The 18,149-nt window shown below is 36.5% G+C and overlaps 1 protein-coding gene across 1 annotated transcript; it reads right to left on the reverse strand.

Moving 5' to 3' along the window:
* Nucleotides 1–233: 233 nt before the first annotated feature.
* Nucleotides 234–17,206, reverse strand: LOC130745101 (putative disease resistance protein RGA1). Its single transcript, XM_057597246.1, has 19 exons — nt 14,252–17,206; nt 13,650–13,763; nt 12,809–13,143; nt 12,142–12,221; nt 11,211–12,042; nt 10,587–10,788; nt 10,366–10,464; nt 10,129–10,275; nt 8,737–8,943; nt 8,150–8,488; nt 5,385–7,704; nt 4,908–5,089; nt 4,401–4,582; nt 4,234–4,322; nt 3,837–3,978; nt 3,222–3,293; nt 1,558–1,722; nt 1,309–1,475; nt 234–775 (listed from the first exon to the last, which is right to left on the reverse strand). The coding sequence occupies exons 1-5, from the start codon at nt 17,147–17,149 to the stop codon at nt 11,774–11,776; spliced, it is 3,696 nt and encodes a 1,231-aa protein (XP_057453229.1). The 5' UTR covers nt 17,150–17,206; the 3' UTR covers nt 234–775; nt 1,309–1,475; nt 1,558–1,722; nt 3,222–3,293; nt 3,837–3,978; nt 4,234–4,322; nt 4,401–4,582; nt 4,908–5,089; nt 5,385–7,704; nt 8,150–8,488; nt 8,737–8,943; nt 10,129–10,275; nt 10,366–10,464; nt 10,587–10,788; nt 11,211–11,773.
* Between the last annotated feature and the right edge of the window lie 943 nt (nt 17,207–18,149).

The raw sequence follows: 18,149 nt of genomic DNA on the forward strand, positions 1-18,149 counted from the left end.
TTCCATGGACTGAATTCATGGCCGAGGATAGTCTTTTTTTTTTCATTTACGGTGTTCTCCACCTAAAAGCTGAGTTAACTATCAGAGATTGATCCCTTTATTGCTATTTATGAACTTTTTATTCTAGTTGGCAAGCCCTTGTTGATTTCTCATTTTCTGTTAAACTGCTGTAGTGTGTGTTTGGTTTATCTAGATAGTTTGTTGTTAAGATCTGAATGTGAATACAGTGTTCATTGAAACAAAGATGGTTTATTGATTTGGAAACATTCTCCTTGATCTCGTCAAGAATAAATACACATATGATGGAAGATTAAATAACATGATCTACATTATTCAGCTGTTTGATGATTAAATCAATACATACAGGACTAGTGTGATACAATATTCTCTAAAAACAGAAGGAAACATCAATCTTTCTGAGCACAGGGGGAGTTCGAGGATCAAAAGTTTTCCATCTTGCAAATATTGGCTCGAAAAACAATATGCTATTTTTTTTCTGATAATTTCCTCAACAGCTTTTAATAACCATCAATGTGAAGGCTTTAGACACCGCAAGATATAGAATAATGTGAAGTTAATGACAAGTCGGCAATTTTGGAGATGTCTCCGCTGTTCAACTTGGCAAAGAAGCTGTCAATTCTCCTCGACTTATCTCCTATCTCCCGCCGCCTCTTGTAGGCTGCTGATATTGCTCCACATTTTTGAGCACCTGAGGAGTGTGAGGACCAAAAGTTCTAAAAGGAGGTGGTGTGACAGCAATATTTGAGAAGTTCAGCTACAAGTAAGAGCGAATGAAAGATTGAAAACAATAGTGACAAATAGTCAGACTCAAAATTCACACACTAAATATTTGCTATATATGGTGCATTTCAGAAGTCAGCAATAAATTGACCTAGGATAAGAGTGCTTAAGGGGAAAAATCTTCTCTGTCCAGAGATCATTTTAATAGTAAGTGTACTTTATGAACTGTAGTTAAATGTAATTTCAAATCAGAATCAGCATTCACACTCTTAAACCTTTTTTTAATCACATCAGAACTAATTTGGTCATGGAGAAGGGTTTTTTAAGGGAGAAAAACATACATATGATGAAATTTAGCCTCAGCTCACAATCTATTTCATAAGTTTTATGAACTGCACTTAAATGTAATCTAATGATGAACAGTATGCAGGCTCAAATTCTGTCTACCAGAAAAACTACACGTGATAACTCAATTAAACCCAATGAGTATGACCACAGAACTATAACTATATATTATCCACATACAAAAAACTGTTCCTTTTTTAATGATTAACATAATATGATTACCTGGGGAGCCTGAGTAGTTTGCGCCGGAACAAACAAATTAGGCTGTTGGGGTTGCTGGTGTGGAGTGGGAGCACCATATCCTCTTCTGTATCTAGGATCAAATGGCTGACAATAGCTTTCAGGAAATTGATTTCCAGAAACACCATGCTGCAAGTGGATACTGAATTCTGAACAACAAACTGGAATGAGATAATATGTTTTACAGTTGCACCCAAGGAAAATGTCAAAGAACAAAGTTAAAGAAACTACCTGGTAGTACTTTTGATATAAACCCAATAGGGTGATAAGTTAGCTAGTTCCAGCCCTTGATTCACATCAACTTTCTGTTGTTACTGGAATTAGTTAGCAGTACCATAAAAGGACCCACTAAGTGAATGAGAAAACTCTCAAAAGCAGTTGTTTTTAAGTCTTTCCCTGAAACCACAATATGAAAAGGGGGGGAAAGTGAAGAAGATATAGGTGTATATAAAGCTTCAAATATTGAACAAAAAAGGAAATACTAGACCTATTAAAAAAACTTATGGAAATAGATCTTCCCATTCAAGAATCCTCACCATCAGAATATTTATTATGTTCCTCCACTAGTGAAAGTTAGCTTAAGTGAACAGCAGTTCAACATGGTGGAGCAATTTAGCATACACATATGAATGCTTGTGTAAGGTTGCACAAGGGCCTTTTGACTTGCAGTAACAGGTTTTGCAGGTAATTCCTATTTTTCAAAAATATAAATATTTAATATATTATGGTATAATTAGGAAAATTAATGTTAAATTAAAATTGGTTGTTCATCTTCCCCAATTCCTCAGGTCCTCCTTCTCCACCCCTCCCACCCAGCCACCGTCCACCTTCTCCTCCTGTCTCCGGCAACCACTCACCTCCTCCAACCACCATCGCAACCCACCCCCACCCCCTCCCCAGAAACCCAATCGCAACCCACCCCACCCTCACCCATAAACCCAGAACCCACCCTCATCCAAGCCTCAACCCAAAAACTTTCAAACCCAGAACCCACTCCCTTCATCCCTGTCACAACCCCCAAAACCCATGGAAGAAGCAAGTCCCTCTGAATCTCTTCATCTTTATCCTTCAACTTCTATACCACTTCCTTCCTCTGTCAAAATTGCCACCAGATCTGAAACGAATTAACCCAGATCTGGTGGTGGCCTCTGTCAAAACTGTGAATACATTGGAGGTGTGGTGGCTGATCATGACCAACATGGAGGAGAAACCAAGAAGAGTAATGGGTATACGTCACTGCTTCAGCACCGCCGTCGCCGTGGCGCGACCATCTCCGGCAACCACCACCGTGTGCCTAACGCTCCAACATCGTTCTTACTTTCGTTCTCGTTCTAATCTCTCTTTGCTCCTCTGAATCCCTCCCTCTCTCAAATCCCTTTCGATAGTTCTAGGTTGTTATTGGAGTGGTATTGTTCAATTGTTCTGGGTTCCGTTGGGGGTGTTGTTCAATTGTTCTGAATTCTGTTTGATTTTTCTAGGTTCTCTGTTGATTTGGGTCAGATCTTGGATGTTGTTGTGGTGGTGCTACGGCTGCGGTGGGGATGGGTTGTGGTTTACTGGTGGGAGTGGTTCTGGGTTAAGATGGGTGGAGGTGGTGGTGGGGTGGTTGAGTGGTGGTGGTGGTGCGGTGGTGAGAAGAAGAGAGTGGTGATGGTGCTGGGGTGGTTGAGTGGAAGATGATAAGATTAAGGATTAATTAAAAATGATTAAGATATATTATGTTTTTTATTTTATTTTTTAAAAAAATCAAAAAACCCACAATTGTGGGTCAAAAAGTCTATGTGCAACCATACACAAGTTTTTACTTGTGTAGGTTAAATTTTTCCAAAAGTGATTTCTTGGTAAAAAAAAATTCTGAAGTATGAGCAATAAACCTTGGTTAATAAGTAAATCACCTGAGCAGTAAGTCTTCCTAATCCTTTTTTGACCAAAAATTTAGCTTTAGCTTTTTGTAGTGTCCCCCTCCCCTTGACAATAAAAAGGGAAAACATAGTTAGGACTGTAAAGGTACACAATGCTACAGCAGTAACATAGAACTATGCACTGAAGTTTGAGCCATAACATATGATGTACTAAATAAAGTGAAAATACTATTCCATTAACAAAATGAAAATTTTAGTAGTTGTATTCATCAACTAAAATTGGCAAGTGAAGGGTCCCTAGCTAATAATCAGCATCCCACTTTTTTCAAGCATAATGCATAACAATTAACGATCAACGAAAAGTATACCAGGTTTTGCACAAAGTGGAATTTAGTCCTTTGAAATCACAAGTTCAAGGACAGTTATTTGGAGCCCAAAAGTTTTAAATACTCATTCACAGCTGTGAATAGCCCTCGACTCGCTGAAATTCCAGCACAAGCTTGCAAAAATAAGCACTAAACTGCTTCTTCTCAGTTGCCAAGGCAAGAACAAAAGTCTTTTCCATTAAATCCTAACAGTATATAATTTTGTGAGCGCAAGAGTTATATTACACATGGATGCAAGTTATAACAAGAGTATCAATCTTACCGAAAGGTCAAAATAATATTTCATATGTTTTATCAATATTCTCAGCCCATATATAACAGAGTTGCAGCTAATGTATTGCCAGTCCCATGAGTTTTAAGGCAAATTTATCACAAAGCGTTGTCCATTCATCTCTCTTTGCAAACTGCCAATGTGTGATAACAAAGAAAAATATGAGGTATTATAATAACCCAAACATTGAAGATCATGTCTATTGCAGAATTTACGATTTATAGTACAAGATAAATTCTAGTCTCAGAGCGTCATCTAGTCAAAAACTAAAATAAAAGATCAAAAGCTTCTACACATTGCATCATAATACTAGATTTTACTCAACAATGTGACAATTAGTAGCAACAGTATGAGGACAATAATGTCAAAATCTGCAATAAAAAGTTACCCTGGATTGTGACTTAGCATTGCTGGGTGTTAAGCAGGGATTTAGATCTTGAAATAGTAGGCCGTCAGACAGGTTCTCAGAGCTGATTCCTGCATGATTTGTTGAGAAGATTAACCAAACAAAATATCATGTTTTAAGATAATAGAATTACTGAATAAAACACATACATTTAGGAATTCAGATTGGCTTCTATGACCTGAAATCCTCTATATAATTATATTTTTCAAATATGTTCTAATTGCATGCTTTCCCAAGAGTTTGTACGATCTGTATGCTCATGTACTGGTGTTCATAGAGAACTTCCATAACCTTGGAGGCCTACTTTTTCTGAATACTTATGATCCTTGACCTGTCAAGCAAATGCAAAATGAATAAACAGTATATATCCTACTAGCTAGGTAATAAACTAATAATAATAACATATCTTCTCTTAAGCTGAAAATGAAGATAAAAGACTCAGTTTTTGATAGTTTCAATGAGAAAGCATGATCATATGTAACTGCAATATGCTTGTTTCAGTAGAATGCCAGCTGAGAGATTATTTCCAAAAAAGAAACATATTTCAATGAACAGCCTTAGCCTCACGAATGACAATGAACTCATAATTGCTATTTGCTGCCATTCGAGGATGCATGTTATAGAGGCTTTCAAGCTGACAAAGTGAGAAAATAAACCTGCTGTTGTGAGCTGGAATGACCTTCTTCAATTCAGAGCCTTGCTTCTTCAAACTGAGAATTCATTCAAGAACAATATTGCACTCTTCCATGATTGTTTCCACTACTCGAAAGGGAAATGATCAATCAAGGCTGTAGAACCATATTTCATGCCGCACCCACGACCTGGTCGCTTACTTCCTCTGAAATTATCCATTTTCAGATTCTTTAGACTAAGATGATTATCATAATCTATAGCAGAGAATTAAATGCTTGGTTCTAAGCAAAATCCTGAAGGGCCGTGAAGAAATTTATCATTTTTTAACTAGGACTCAATTGATATATTCAAATTAATCAAACTCTGGGTCTTCCCATGCTCAAATGAAAAGTTAAATTTTACCTTCAATTTAAAATTGCAAATGAGAATAACATGAATGAGTGAGGAATACGAAATCAAATTGTAGAAGAGCAGCAGTTGTTCTACGAGGATATATGTACCTTTGTTTTAAGATTATGTTTGGGATGTGTGCAATTGTGTGCCTCGCTGCACTTGTTTCATTCTTGTATTCTTCAATTAGCGGGGGCGTGCAATGATTTCTAGTGTCTTCAAGTTGGTAAGACGAGGCATTCCTTCCGGCAGATATAGGAATCTATAGGCACATTGAATCGTGAAATGTTGAAGCGATGAGAGGTTGCATATCCAATCTGGCAAGGCCTCAAGGCCGTCAGGCTCAATCATGACAACTTTTTTGAGAGAAGGAAAACAGTGGGAGTCATCCTTAAAGCAAATTTCCATTTCATGAAATGTTTCCTCTGAAAAGCGTTCGAGTTCAAGATTCTGGAGAGAAGTCAGATTTTTCATCCAATCCATTGGGAGTGCCATCTTCTTCATGAGTAAGCCGGGAATGGACAAGGATTTGAGCATGGAAAGAGGAGTAAAATCAACAGCCTCTATGTTTAGTAATGTTGCTTTCAATAGTTCCTCATGATATGAACTCAATGCCAAACTCTTATCAAGTTTTGGAAAAGTAGGCAGGCTAAACAACACATTACAATCATAGATTGATAAATGAGAAAGACGAGGAAAGGAGAGATGATGTGAATATTTAGTACCACTCCTATTGCACCATCCCCTTAGCATATCACATTTTCTAAAAGTGAGTCTCTCCAAAGATGGGAAGAATGTCCCGGTTCCACCCTCAGCAAAAAACATGTACTCCAGCTGTCTCATTCCTTCTATCTTTAGTGACTTAAGGAACGGGAGACGTTCCAATGGTGAGATGTGACCCCGAAGTTTACAATCGACAAGAGAGATTTCAACAACATTGGTGAGTGAAGAAAGCCAGTTATTCATGCGAAGGTGTCTAAAATTGATTAATTTTGAGACAACACGTACTTTCAGGAAACTCAATTTGGGAACCATCATTGAATCGCAATGTTTGTAAGTAAACAAGATTACTTACTGCTTTGGGAATGGTATCCCCTTCTGTTTAAAACAAGGAAATATATCTTAAATGCTTCAATTTTCTAAATAAATCAAATGCCTTTCTAAAAGAAGGATTAACTCTCAAGGCACGTAAGTATTTGAAATTTGAAACAACAGAATGTTCCTTCTCATTCAATTCAAAATCCCCTAAAATCAAAGTTCGCACCCTCCTCTTATCCAATGAGCCCAACAAATCAACGGCATTAGGTCCAACCCATACATGCATGGGTCTTCCTTCAAGTCTCTTTATGCCATCACCATCTAAGCAACAACAATCATTGCCAGCAACTTGCATCGCAACATCATGCATCAAATCATGCATCTTGAAACTCTTTATATCACCTTGTTTAGTCATTTTTACATCTTGAAAAAATGACTTCATCAAGAGAATCTTTACGAATTGGTTACCAACATCTTCCATGGGTTGATTTTCATATAAGCATTGAAGATAACCTTGTGCCATCCACTATTCAATCAAATCATCCTTCTCAATTTCCAAATCCTTAGGATATAAAGAGCAATAAGCAAAACATTGTCTGATTTGAGGCGATAAGTTTTGGTAACTCAGTTTCAGAACAGGTATTATACTGTCTTCATCTTCACATAATTTCCAAAAGTCACCTTGTAAAACATTCATCCATTCACTTTCTTCACTTTTACTCTGTAGTAGGCCTCCCAGTGTTCTAATAGCTAGTGGAACTCCTCTACACTTTTCTGCTATCTTCTCACCAATTGATTCTAGACTTTGACTAACTTGTGTGGCATCATCCTCAAATGTAATTTTCTTTAACAGCCCCCAAGATTCTTCTAGAGTCAAACTATTCAAAACATGAATGACTTGTACACCCATTGTTTGTGCCACAATTTGACTACGAGTTGTTACTAAAACCTTACTACCTTGAGCACCACACATCAAGTATTTTCTCAATTGAGTCCATTTTTGATAACTCTCATTCCAAGTGTCATCAAGGACTAACAAGTATTTTTTACCACTTAACTTTTCAAGAAGATCATCTTGCAACTTCTGTAATGGTAAATTATTATCAATTTTTTCTTTGGTTAATGACACCAACATATTCCTCACAATCATTTTGACATCAAAGTTATCAGAAACACATACCCACATTCGTTTTTCAAAAACGTTGTTCACTTCAGCATCATTATATACCAGTTGAGCAAGAGCAGTCTTTCCTAAACCACCAATACCAACAATAGCAACCACTGAAGTGTTTTGACTTTCAACGAGAGATAAGGTGAATAGTTACTTAAAATCATCTGAAATCAAAATCATCTTCCATCTTCTATGGTAAGGTGTTTAGAATAGACCACTTTCTACAAAAGAGAATCATATTCTTAGCTCTAAATAAAATCCTGAAGTATCATGAAGCAATTTAACATTTTTGAATTGAAAATACATAAAAAGAATCGAAGGGACCCAATTCACATATTCCAAATTTTCATTCAACGATCAACATTCAAACAGAGTCTTTCCTTGCTAAAACAGCAAATTCAAAATTTATCTTTGATTTAAAAATGGAATTGAGAAAAGCAAGAATAAGTGAAGAAATCAAGAAAACAAAACTAGAGGTATAAATTGTCTTTGCATCTATTGTATTTTAGATTTGGGAAGTACAAGGCATAAAGATGAGTTGAACAGAAACTGGGTAAAAATTTAAATTAGTTAAGCAAAAAATGGCAAAAAATACTCAATCAAAAAGTTCTTTCAAGCATAGAAATATTCAAAGCAGTTTATTTACTTTTGGAAATCAAAGAATACCTAGCCCTTCTGGTCCTTCTTGTAAGATTATGTTTGGGATGTGAGCAATTTTGTGGCTTGCTCCATTCTTGCATTCTTCAATCAAGCGAGGACATTGAATGATTTCTAGGGTTTTTAAGTTGGTAAGACGAGGCATTGCTTCAGGCAGAAGAAGGGCAGCATAAGATTTCCCCTCAAACCTCATGCTCAACTGACAGGTTCCTTGACCAAATTTCAACTGTTTTATCATTATTTCCAGCACATATATAACAAAGAGTTGCAGCTATACTGTATTGCCAACCCCATGAGTTTTGAGATAAGTGTATCACAAAACATTGTCTCCTCATCTCTCTGAGCAATCTGTTCATGTGTGATACAAGAATAGTATGAGGTATTTTATAACAACCAATACATTGAAATTTATGTCTAAAGCAAAATTTCTAATTTATAATACTTGAGAAATTCTAGTCTAGGAACGTTATCCAGTCAAAAATAAAAGATAAATATTTTCCACATATTGCATCATGATACTGGATTTCCCTACACAATATGACAATGAGTAGCAACCATATGAGGAAACAATGTCAAAATCTGTAATAAAAAGTTACCCTGGATTTTGACTTGGCATTGCAGGGAGTGTCAAGCTCTAAAATGATACAATCACTTAATAAAAACTCAATAGACATTTTCCTTGGTTCTTCATTAGGGATTTGGATTGGTTTCCATGACCTAAAATCCTTTATATAATTACAATTTTCATAGAGAACTTCCAATTGTTTTCTTGGAGGCCTGCTTTTGCTGAATGAGCCTTTGACCTATCAACCAAATGAAATATAAAGAAATGAAGAAATAATAGATATCATCTTACTACAATGAGATCTTAATAATAATAATAAATAATAAAAATATATTTCCTCAAGTTAAGCTGACAGATGAAGTCTTAGTTTTTGATGGTTACAATGAAAATGCATAATCATATGTACATTCGATATGTTCATCTCAGAAGTATGCCTTAGCCTCATAAATGACAATAAATTCATAATTTCTGCCATACAAGCAAGGGTGTATGTTAATTTATAAAGGCTCACTGAACCAGTGAGAATAGAAACCTGCTACTTTAGAACTGGATGTCAAGAATTGAGAATTGTATGTTTGAATTGTGTGTCCTTCTGCTGGAGGATTCTCATATATATAGTATAATACAATCCCTAAAAATCTGCTAAATTGTTATAACTGCTATCCTATGCTAATTAAAGATATAATTACAGAATTGCATGATTACAGCTCTGCAATAATGCAGGATTTGCCAGCTTAAATGCTGCAGTAATTCTGCCAGCTCATTCCATTGACACTGGAATGAGTATATATATATATATATATATATATATATATATATATATATATATATATATAATGATCAACAGAAACAAAAAGCGTTTGGGAAGTTAGAAATATTCAAAGCCATTTGAAAAATCAAATAATAAAAACCTAAAGAAAGTGAGCAGGTGTATCTTAGAGGATACAAGTACAATTCTTGTAAGATTATCTTTGGGATGTGAGCAATTTTGTGTCTCGTTGGACTTACTTCATTCTCACATTCTTCAATTAATCTATTGTCAGAATAAATGAATTTAGGGGTTTTAAGTTGGTAAGACAATGCATTGCTTCAGGCAGAGATCTCAAACTATAACAGTTTTCAAGCTTGATGTGCTTTCCCAAAAGAAGGCACTACCAACATGAGCAATAAATAAAGAGTTAGTCCATTTCATTTTCAGATATACTGAGTCTTCAATGCTATTGTAGCACTCAAAATTTGACCATTGTCTTGATCATTCGCTTCAGTGAACCTAATAAGGACTAGATATCATCCCATTCAATACTGGTAAGAAAGAAGAACCTGAGATACAAGTTCAGCAGTTACATTGTCAGTTTGATGTGTTCTTAAGACTATTAGGTCAAAATATTAGGTAAAAACTAGAATTTGCAACTGGAAAGCTTACCTGAATTTGTAGGGAGTGCCAAAATCACCATTGTCTAACTCCTGACAAAGCTGAAGGAGCTTATCAGCAGCATTTTTGGAGATGTCTCCACTGTTCAACTTCACAAACAACCCGACAATTCTCTTTGATTTTCCTTCTATCTCATGCCTAAGAAAATAGAATTACTTCAAATTAATGGTCATTTTCCATGGTTCTCATTAGGGATTGCCTTGGATACCATGACATGAAATGTATTACCCAATAGATTGTAGCATTATCCCGGGAATGTGATTAGTTAGAAAGCTTCCATAACCTTGGAGGCTCGCTTTTGTTGAATACTCATGATCCAAGCTTGACCTATCAAGCAAATGAAAAATGAAAAAACAATCAGAAGTATGTTTTAGCCTCAGAAATGACAATGAATTCAGTATTGCTGCTACACAAGCAAGGGTGTACGTTATAAATGATGTTAAGCTGACCTGATGAGTGAGAGAAGAAACCTGCTATTGTAGAGCTAGAATGACTTGTTTCCACTGCTTAAATTCTAAGCCTCACTTCTCCAAGAGTTCTTGGAGCTGAGAATTTATATCATCCGGGAACAATATTGCACTCTTTTATTCTTGTTCCACTGTCCCGTGATGATTTGTTTCAATTTCTGTAGACTAATATGATTCCCATTCGCTACAAAAGAGAATCAAGTGCTTATCTCTAATCAAAACCCTAAAAAACCATGAAGAAATTTAACATTTTTCAACTGAAAATACATAAAAATAATCGAAGGGATTGAATTCACATATTCAATTTTTTCACTCAACATTCAAACAGTGTTTCCATGCTAAAACAACAAATTCAAAATCTACCTTGGACTAAAATGGAAATGGAAGTGAGAAAAGCATGAATAAGTGAAGGAAAAAAAACTAGAGGTATAAACTGTGTTTGCATCTATTATATTTTAGATTTGGGAAGTACAAGGCATAAAGATGAGTTGAACTGAAAAGGCAATAAATACTCAATCAAAAAGTTATGAATATTGAAAGCAGTATATTTACTTTTGGAAATCAAAGAATATAAAAACTATAGTTGTTCTGAGAGGATATAGGTACCTTTCTGTGAGAGTCCATCGGTACCATTCTGGTAGGCTTTATCTCAAAATTATGTTTGGCAATTTTGTGGCTTGCTTCATTCTTGCATTCTTCAATCAAGTTAGGACATTGAATGATTTGTAGGGTTTTTAAGTTGGTAAGACGGGGCATTGCTTCAGGCAGATATAACAAATCCCAGCAACTGATAACCTTGATGTGCTGAAGTGATGAGAGGTTGCACATCCATTCTGGCAAGGCCTTCAGGTCTCCAGAATAATCCATATCAATTCTTTTCCATTTTGTGCAATGCTTGACCAGGAAAGTGTTCAAAACGAAGATGTTGGAGAGATGTAAGATTTTTCATCCAATTCTTCAGGACTTCAAACGTGACAGTCAATGCACATGTTTAGTGTTGCTTCCAATGGATCCCCGGTCAAACTCTTATCAAAGTAGGCATGCAAATCAACTCCTCACAATTTCGGATTGATAAATGAGAAAGTCGGGGAAATTAGGGCAATGAGAGATGACGTAAATAGTCAGCATTATCAAAATCATCACCCATTTTGCACCATCCCCTGAGACGATTACTTACAGCCAATAAAACAGAGTTTCTCTAAAGATGGGAAGAATGTTCTTCTGCCATCTTGAAAATATATGAATTCCAATTCACCATGATAACATATGAAGAGTGACTTGAGGAATGGGAGGTGTTCCAATGGTGGGATAGTGCGGCCAGTGTTACACTTTATGAGAGATATTTCAACAATATTTGCGAGCCAAGAATTCCACTTTGAATTAATCACCCACAAGGAACACATGTTGCCCAAGTTAAGATCAAAACTCTGCTTATTATCTGTAAAAAAAATTCAGAATCAGTGTGTTGTGCATACATTTGACTTCATAGTTCAATCACAACACAGTTTTTAAAGCAAGAAAAAGATAGGCCTAGTACCTTCATTATCAGACTGAGAAACCTCAAAGTTTGTCACAGCTTCCTTTCCATTGCATTTTATAGCAGCCTTATCATAAGCTCTGGAGTCATTGCACAGCAAGTATTAAGCAAAAGGGACAGAAGAAAAATATAGCACAGATGAAATCCCAAAAAAGTTTAGGCATTTCATTTGAAATATTCTGAAATATAATCGGTAAAACCTTGTAGCTATAGCTGTCAATATGGGTTCCAACCCGCGGGCCAGCTCGACGGGTTGACTAAATGAGCCGGGTTGGGTTGGTTAAATTCCAGCTCGAAAAGAACTTGGGTTAGTGCAACCCGGCTCGTTTAACCCGCGGGTTGGCTCGTCTAACCCGCGGGTTAAACGAGCCAACCCGCGGGTCAAGCGAGCCAACCCGTCGGATTAGAGTTATTTTTTATTAAAAAAAATATTTTATTTCTCTTTAATTCCATGTTAGTTTTATGGATTAATTTTAGATAGAAAAATGGAAATTTTTTAAAAATTAAATATCTGGTGGGAATTGAGTAGAATTTATGTCAGATATGAAATTCAAATATTCAATTTTTTCATTCAACAATCAAACAGAGTGTTTCCATGATAAAACGACAAATTCAAAATTAAAATGGAAGTGAGAAAACAAGAGTTGTTCTGAGAGGATGTACATGCCTTTCTTGTAAGATTATGTTTGGGATGTGAGCAATTTTGTGGCTTGCTTCATTCTTGCATTCTTCAATCAAGCGAGGACAATGAATGATTTCTACGGTTTTTAAGTTGGTAAGACGAGGCACTGCTTCATGCAGATATCTCAAACTATAGCAAAGAATAACCTTGATGTGCTGAAGCGATGAGAGGTTGCACATCCACTCTAGCAAGGCCTCAAGGTCATCAGAATACTTTATGATGATTTTTTTCAGAGAAGGAAAACAGTGAAAGTAATCCTTAAAGAGAACTTCCATTTCCTGCCATGTTTGCTGCCTTGATAAGAATTGAAATTCAAGATGTTAAAGAGATGTGAGATTTTTCATCCAATTCACCCGCACTTCTTTCAAGTGTGGTCCGTAAATGCACAAGAATTGGAGGCTAGAAAGAGAAGTGAAGTCAACAGATGATGTTGTTATGTTTAGTGTTGCTTCCAATGGCTCCCAAGGAGAACCTTCCCTTAATGCCAAACTGTGCTCAATTGATAAATGAGAAAGACGAGGAAAGGAGGGCAATGAGAGAGCTTTATCAAAATGATCTCCCTTCCTGCACCATCCCCTGAGATTAGGACAGTGCTTTAAATTGAGTCTCTCTAAAGATGGGAAGAATGTATGTGTTCCACAAGAAAAACCATCTTCCAAATATATGTATTTCAGTTCAATAAGTGACATTAGCTGGAGCGATTTAAGGAGAGGGAGACGTTCCAATGGTGGATATAATGGACACTTTGACAGTTCATGAGAGAGATTTCAACAATATTTCTGAATGAAGAAATCCACTTCGGATAATTCATTAATTTTGAGCTAACATTCTCAGAAAAACCAATATCTGAATCTCCACACAGTCGCAATGTTTGTAAGCAAACAAGATTTCCTGTGGATTTGGGAAGTGATTCAGGTCCTTTGGGTGTCTCCAGTAATACCTGAAGATATCCAAAACTCAAGGAGCGCAAGTGTTTGAAATTAGAACTAAAAGGCACTACGTCCTTATCTATGATTAAAGTTTGCAGCCTACTTGCATCCAAAGAGTCCAACAAACAATTGGCATCAGCATCAGGTCCCAACCATACATGCATGGGTCTTCATTTAGCTCTCTTTAGGTCACCATCCAAGCAGCAAAAACAATCATTGCCAGCTATTTGTGTTGCAAGATCATGCATTAAATCATGCATCTTGAAGCTAAATATATCACCCTCTTTAGTCATTTCAACATCTTGAAAAAATGACCTCATCAAGAGAGTCTTTACGAATTGGTTACCAACATCTTCCATGAGTTGAACATCATATGAACATCAACCATACATGCTTTTGAGCTTAGAAATACTCAAACTATAGTTGTTCTGAGAGGATATAGGTACCTTTCTGGTAGCCATTCTGGTCACCACTGTTCTGATAGGCTTTATTATTTTAAAATTATGTTTGGGATGTGAGCAATTTTGTGGCTTGCTACAGTCTTGCATTCTTGAATCAAGCGAGGACATTTAATGATTTCTAGAGTTTTTAAGTTGGTAAGACGAGGCATTGCTTCAGGCAAAGATGCCAACCAATAGCAACCTGCAATTTTGATGTGCTGAAGCGATGAGAGGTTGCACATCCACTCTGGCAAGGCCTCAAGGTTTCGGGAATTACATATATCAATTTGTTTCAGAGAAGGAAACCAGTGAAGGACACCCTTAAATGCTTGACCAGAAAAGTCTTCAACACAAATATGTTGAAGAGAAGTGAGATTTTTCATCCAATTCACTCGCAGTTCTTCCAAGAGTTGTTCGTGAATAGACAAGAATTTGAGGCTGGAAAGAGGAGTGAAGTCAACCGATGATGCTGCTATGTTTAGTGTTGCTTCCAATGAGTTCAGAGGACAACCGGACAATGTCAAACACTTATCAAGGTTTGGAAAAGTAGGAATGCGAGTCAAACTCCCACAATATAGGATTGATAAATGAGAAAGACGAGGAAAGGAGGGCAACGAGAGAGCTTCATCAAAATTACCTCCCATCCTGCACCATCCCCTGAGACTATGACAGTTCTTTAAATTGAGTCTCTCTAAAGATGGGAAGAATGTATGTGTTCCACAAGAAAACCCCTCTTCCAAATATATGTGTTCCAGTTTATTAAGTTTCTCTAGACATAGCAACTTAAGGAAAGGGAGACGTTCTAATGGTGGGATACAACAGACATATCGACATTGTGCAAGAGAGATTTCAACAATATTAGTGAGTGAAGAAATCCACTTTGGATATAACACACTTGAAGCATATATGTGAACTTGTCTCAAGTTGATTAATTTTGAGCTAACACTTTTAGAAAATTCAAGTTGTAAATCTCCACTCAATCGCAACGTTTGTAAGCAAACAAGCTTTCTTGTGGATTTGGGAGGTGATTCTCTTCCTTCAAAGTTCTCCCCTAATAGCTCAAGATATCTTAAATGCTTCAATTTTCCAATTGAATGAGGCACCTTTTGAATATAACACTTAAAACTCAAGGAGCGCAAGTGTATGAAATTAGAAATAAAAGGCTCTATCTCGTTTTGAGGAGCCCAGCCGGATGAGTTTGCCTTATCTATGATCAAAGTTCGCAGCCTACTCGCGTCCAATGAGTTCAACAAACAAATTGCATCAACATCAGCTCCCAACCATACATGCATGGGTCTTCCTTTAGCTCTCTTTAGGCCACCATCCAAGCAGCAAAAACAATCATTTCCAGCTATTTGTGTTGCAAGATCATGCATTAAATCATGCATCTTGAAACTATTTATATCACCAATTCTAGTCATTTTAACATCCTGAATAAATGACTTCATCAAGAGAGTCTTTACAATTTTGTTACCAACATCATACATCAGTTGAACTTCATTTGAACATTGAAGATAATCTTGTGCCATCCACAATTCAATCAACTCATTCTTCTGAATTACCCAATCCTTAGGGTACAAAGCACAGTAAGCAAAACACTGTCTCATTTGAGTTGACAAGTTTTGGTAACTTAGTTTCAGGACAGGCATGATACTATCTTCATCTTCACATAATTTCCAAAAGTCACCTCGTAAAACATTCATCCATTCATGTTCTTCATTTTTACCTTGTAATAGCCCCCCAAGTGTTCTAATAGCTAGCGGAACTCCTCTACATTTTTGCGCTATCTTTTCACCCATTGATTCGAGAGTTCGACTCACTCTCGTACAATCATCCCCAAATGTGATTTTCTTCATCAAACTCCAAGATTCCTCAAGATTCAAACCATTCAAATCATGAGTGACTTCTACACCCATTGTTTGTGCCACAATTTTACTACGAGTTGTCAATAAAACCTTACTATTTTGATCCCCGCACATCAAGTAAGTTTTGAATTGAGACCATTTTTCAAGACTCTCATTCCAAGTGTCGTCCAGGACTAACAAGTATTTCTTACCACTTAAGATTTCACGAAGCTTATTTTGCAAGTTGTCTAATGATAGCTTATCATCAATTTTGTTACTGGTTAATGACTCCAACATATTCCTAACAATAGTTTTGACATCAAAGTTATTAGAAACACATATCCACATTTTCTTTTCAAAAATATCATTGACTTCCACATCATTATACACCAATTGAGCAAGAGCTGTCTTGCCTAACCCCCCAATACCAACAATTGCAACCACGGAAATGTTTAGACTTTCATTTGGTTCCCTCAACAAATTTATAATCACCCTTTTACTATCTTCCCTCCCAACGATATTTGATGCTAACACAAAGGAAGCAGTCTCTCTTCTCACACTCACACTCACACCGTGCGTTTGCTCAACCACCAGAGTTCTTGGGTTTAAAGTCAATATAGACATTTCTTGCACTACATCATTGAACTTTTTCTGTAATTTTTCAATTTTATGAGCCATTTTCAGACGAAAAGTAAGTCGGTTAGGAGATAAGGAATGAAATACCTCTTTCACTCTGTTATTGTTACCTGAGTTCACATTGTGCCTCATATCCTCAATGGCAAATCCATCAAGCACGTCTTCAGCAGGATAAAGTACATCTTTGAGCCTTGTTATCCAGAGTTGGACAGCATGTTCTCGTTCTTGCCTCTCCTCAGCATCAAGGAGCACAGCTTTGATGGATTCAACTGTCCTCTTAAGACTTTCCAACTCATCCATGACACCATAAACCCGTCCGAGTTCACGAAAGGCTGCAGAAGCCAACGTGTTTATGAGGCTTGCAGCAACATTATATGGAATTTGCTCAGCCATACTTGGGAAGAAATTAAGAGCAGCACAGAAGACAAAAGAGAAATCAGTATTTGATCGAAAATCAAAGTTGAGAATGGTGATCATGAACTAAGGGATATATATGAACTGAGGGATCCGAAATTAAAGGACCAAAGTTTACTAAAGTGGTTCACATGACTGAATAACTTTAATCAATTAATGGCGAATTTTTGTCACATTCCGGGTCCCAGCAATTAATAATGGACATATAGTAAAAAATAACCGTTCATATGAAGAGAGTATGATGCATTGGGCCCAGGAGGTGAAGCTGCTGAGTTGTAAAGTTGCCTTTAATACAGGCACTATTGCTAGTGCTTGATGACAAGGGACAAAGCAAAAGCAGTAAGACTTCATGTTCACATTCTAATCTTTAATTAGTCTTTTTGGTAGTTAACAATGACTTAGTCTTTTTATAATGAACATTTATTTAAGCCTTTATATGATGATAAATTGATCCAAAGTCTCTCTTTTATTATTTCTTTACTGGGGACACAGCTCGAGTGCAATTTCCTCCCCTTCATCAAATCATAAACTGATACTATTAGGTACAACTACAACATCTTATATAAATAAACAATGTGTTTAAGGGACATTTGCAGGCATATAATATGAACGAATCAATCGCCAATTGCTGCACCTTGAACCATGATACCAAATCTCTTTCAATTTCCAAAGCATGTCGTTTCTTTGCTCACTTTGCTCAACGGCTCACCCACTACATGTCGAGTTAAATTCAACCTTGACAACTCTTGCATAACATCATTGAAATTGTCTCCTACATTTTTTATTTTATGAGCCATTTTACGTCAAAAACAAACTCGATTAGAAGACAAGAAATCAATTACCTGCCTCTCCTCGACATCAATGAGTTTAGTTTTGATGGATTCAACACACTTTCCTTTCAAGTTCGCCCATGACCCCATAAATTCAAACAAGTTCACCAAAAACCAACTTGTTAACTAGGCTTGAAGCAACGTCACTACTAGAAACTTCTGTTGCAAGATCGTGATCATGCATCTTGAAACTAGTTATATCACCTTGTTCTGTCAAATTTACATCTTGAAAA

The sequence above is a fragment of the Lotus japonicus genome, chromosome 3 (assembly GCF_012489685.1).
Source record: "Lotus japonicus ecotype B-129 chromosome 3, LjGifu_v1.2".
NCBI classification, from domain to species: Eukaryota; Viridiplantae; Streptophyta; class Magnoliopsida; order Fabales; family Fabaceae; genus Lotus; species Lotus japonicus.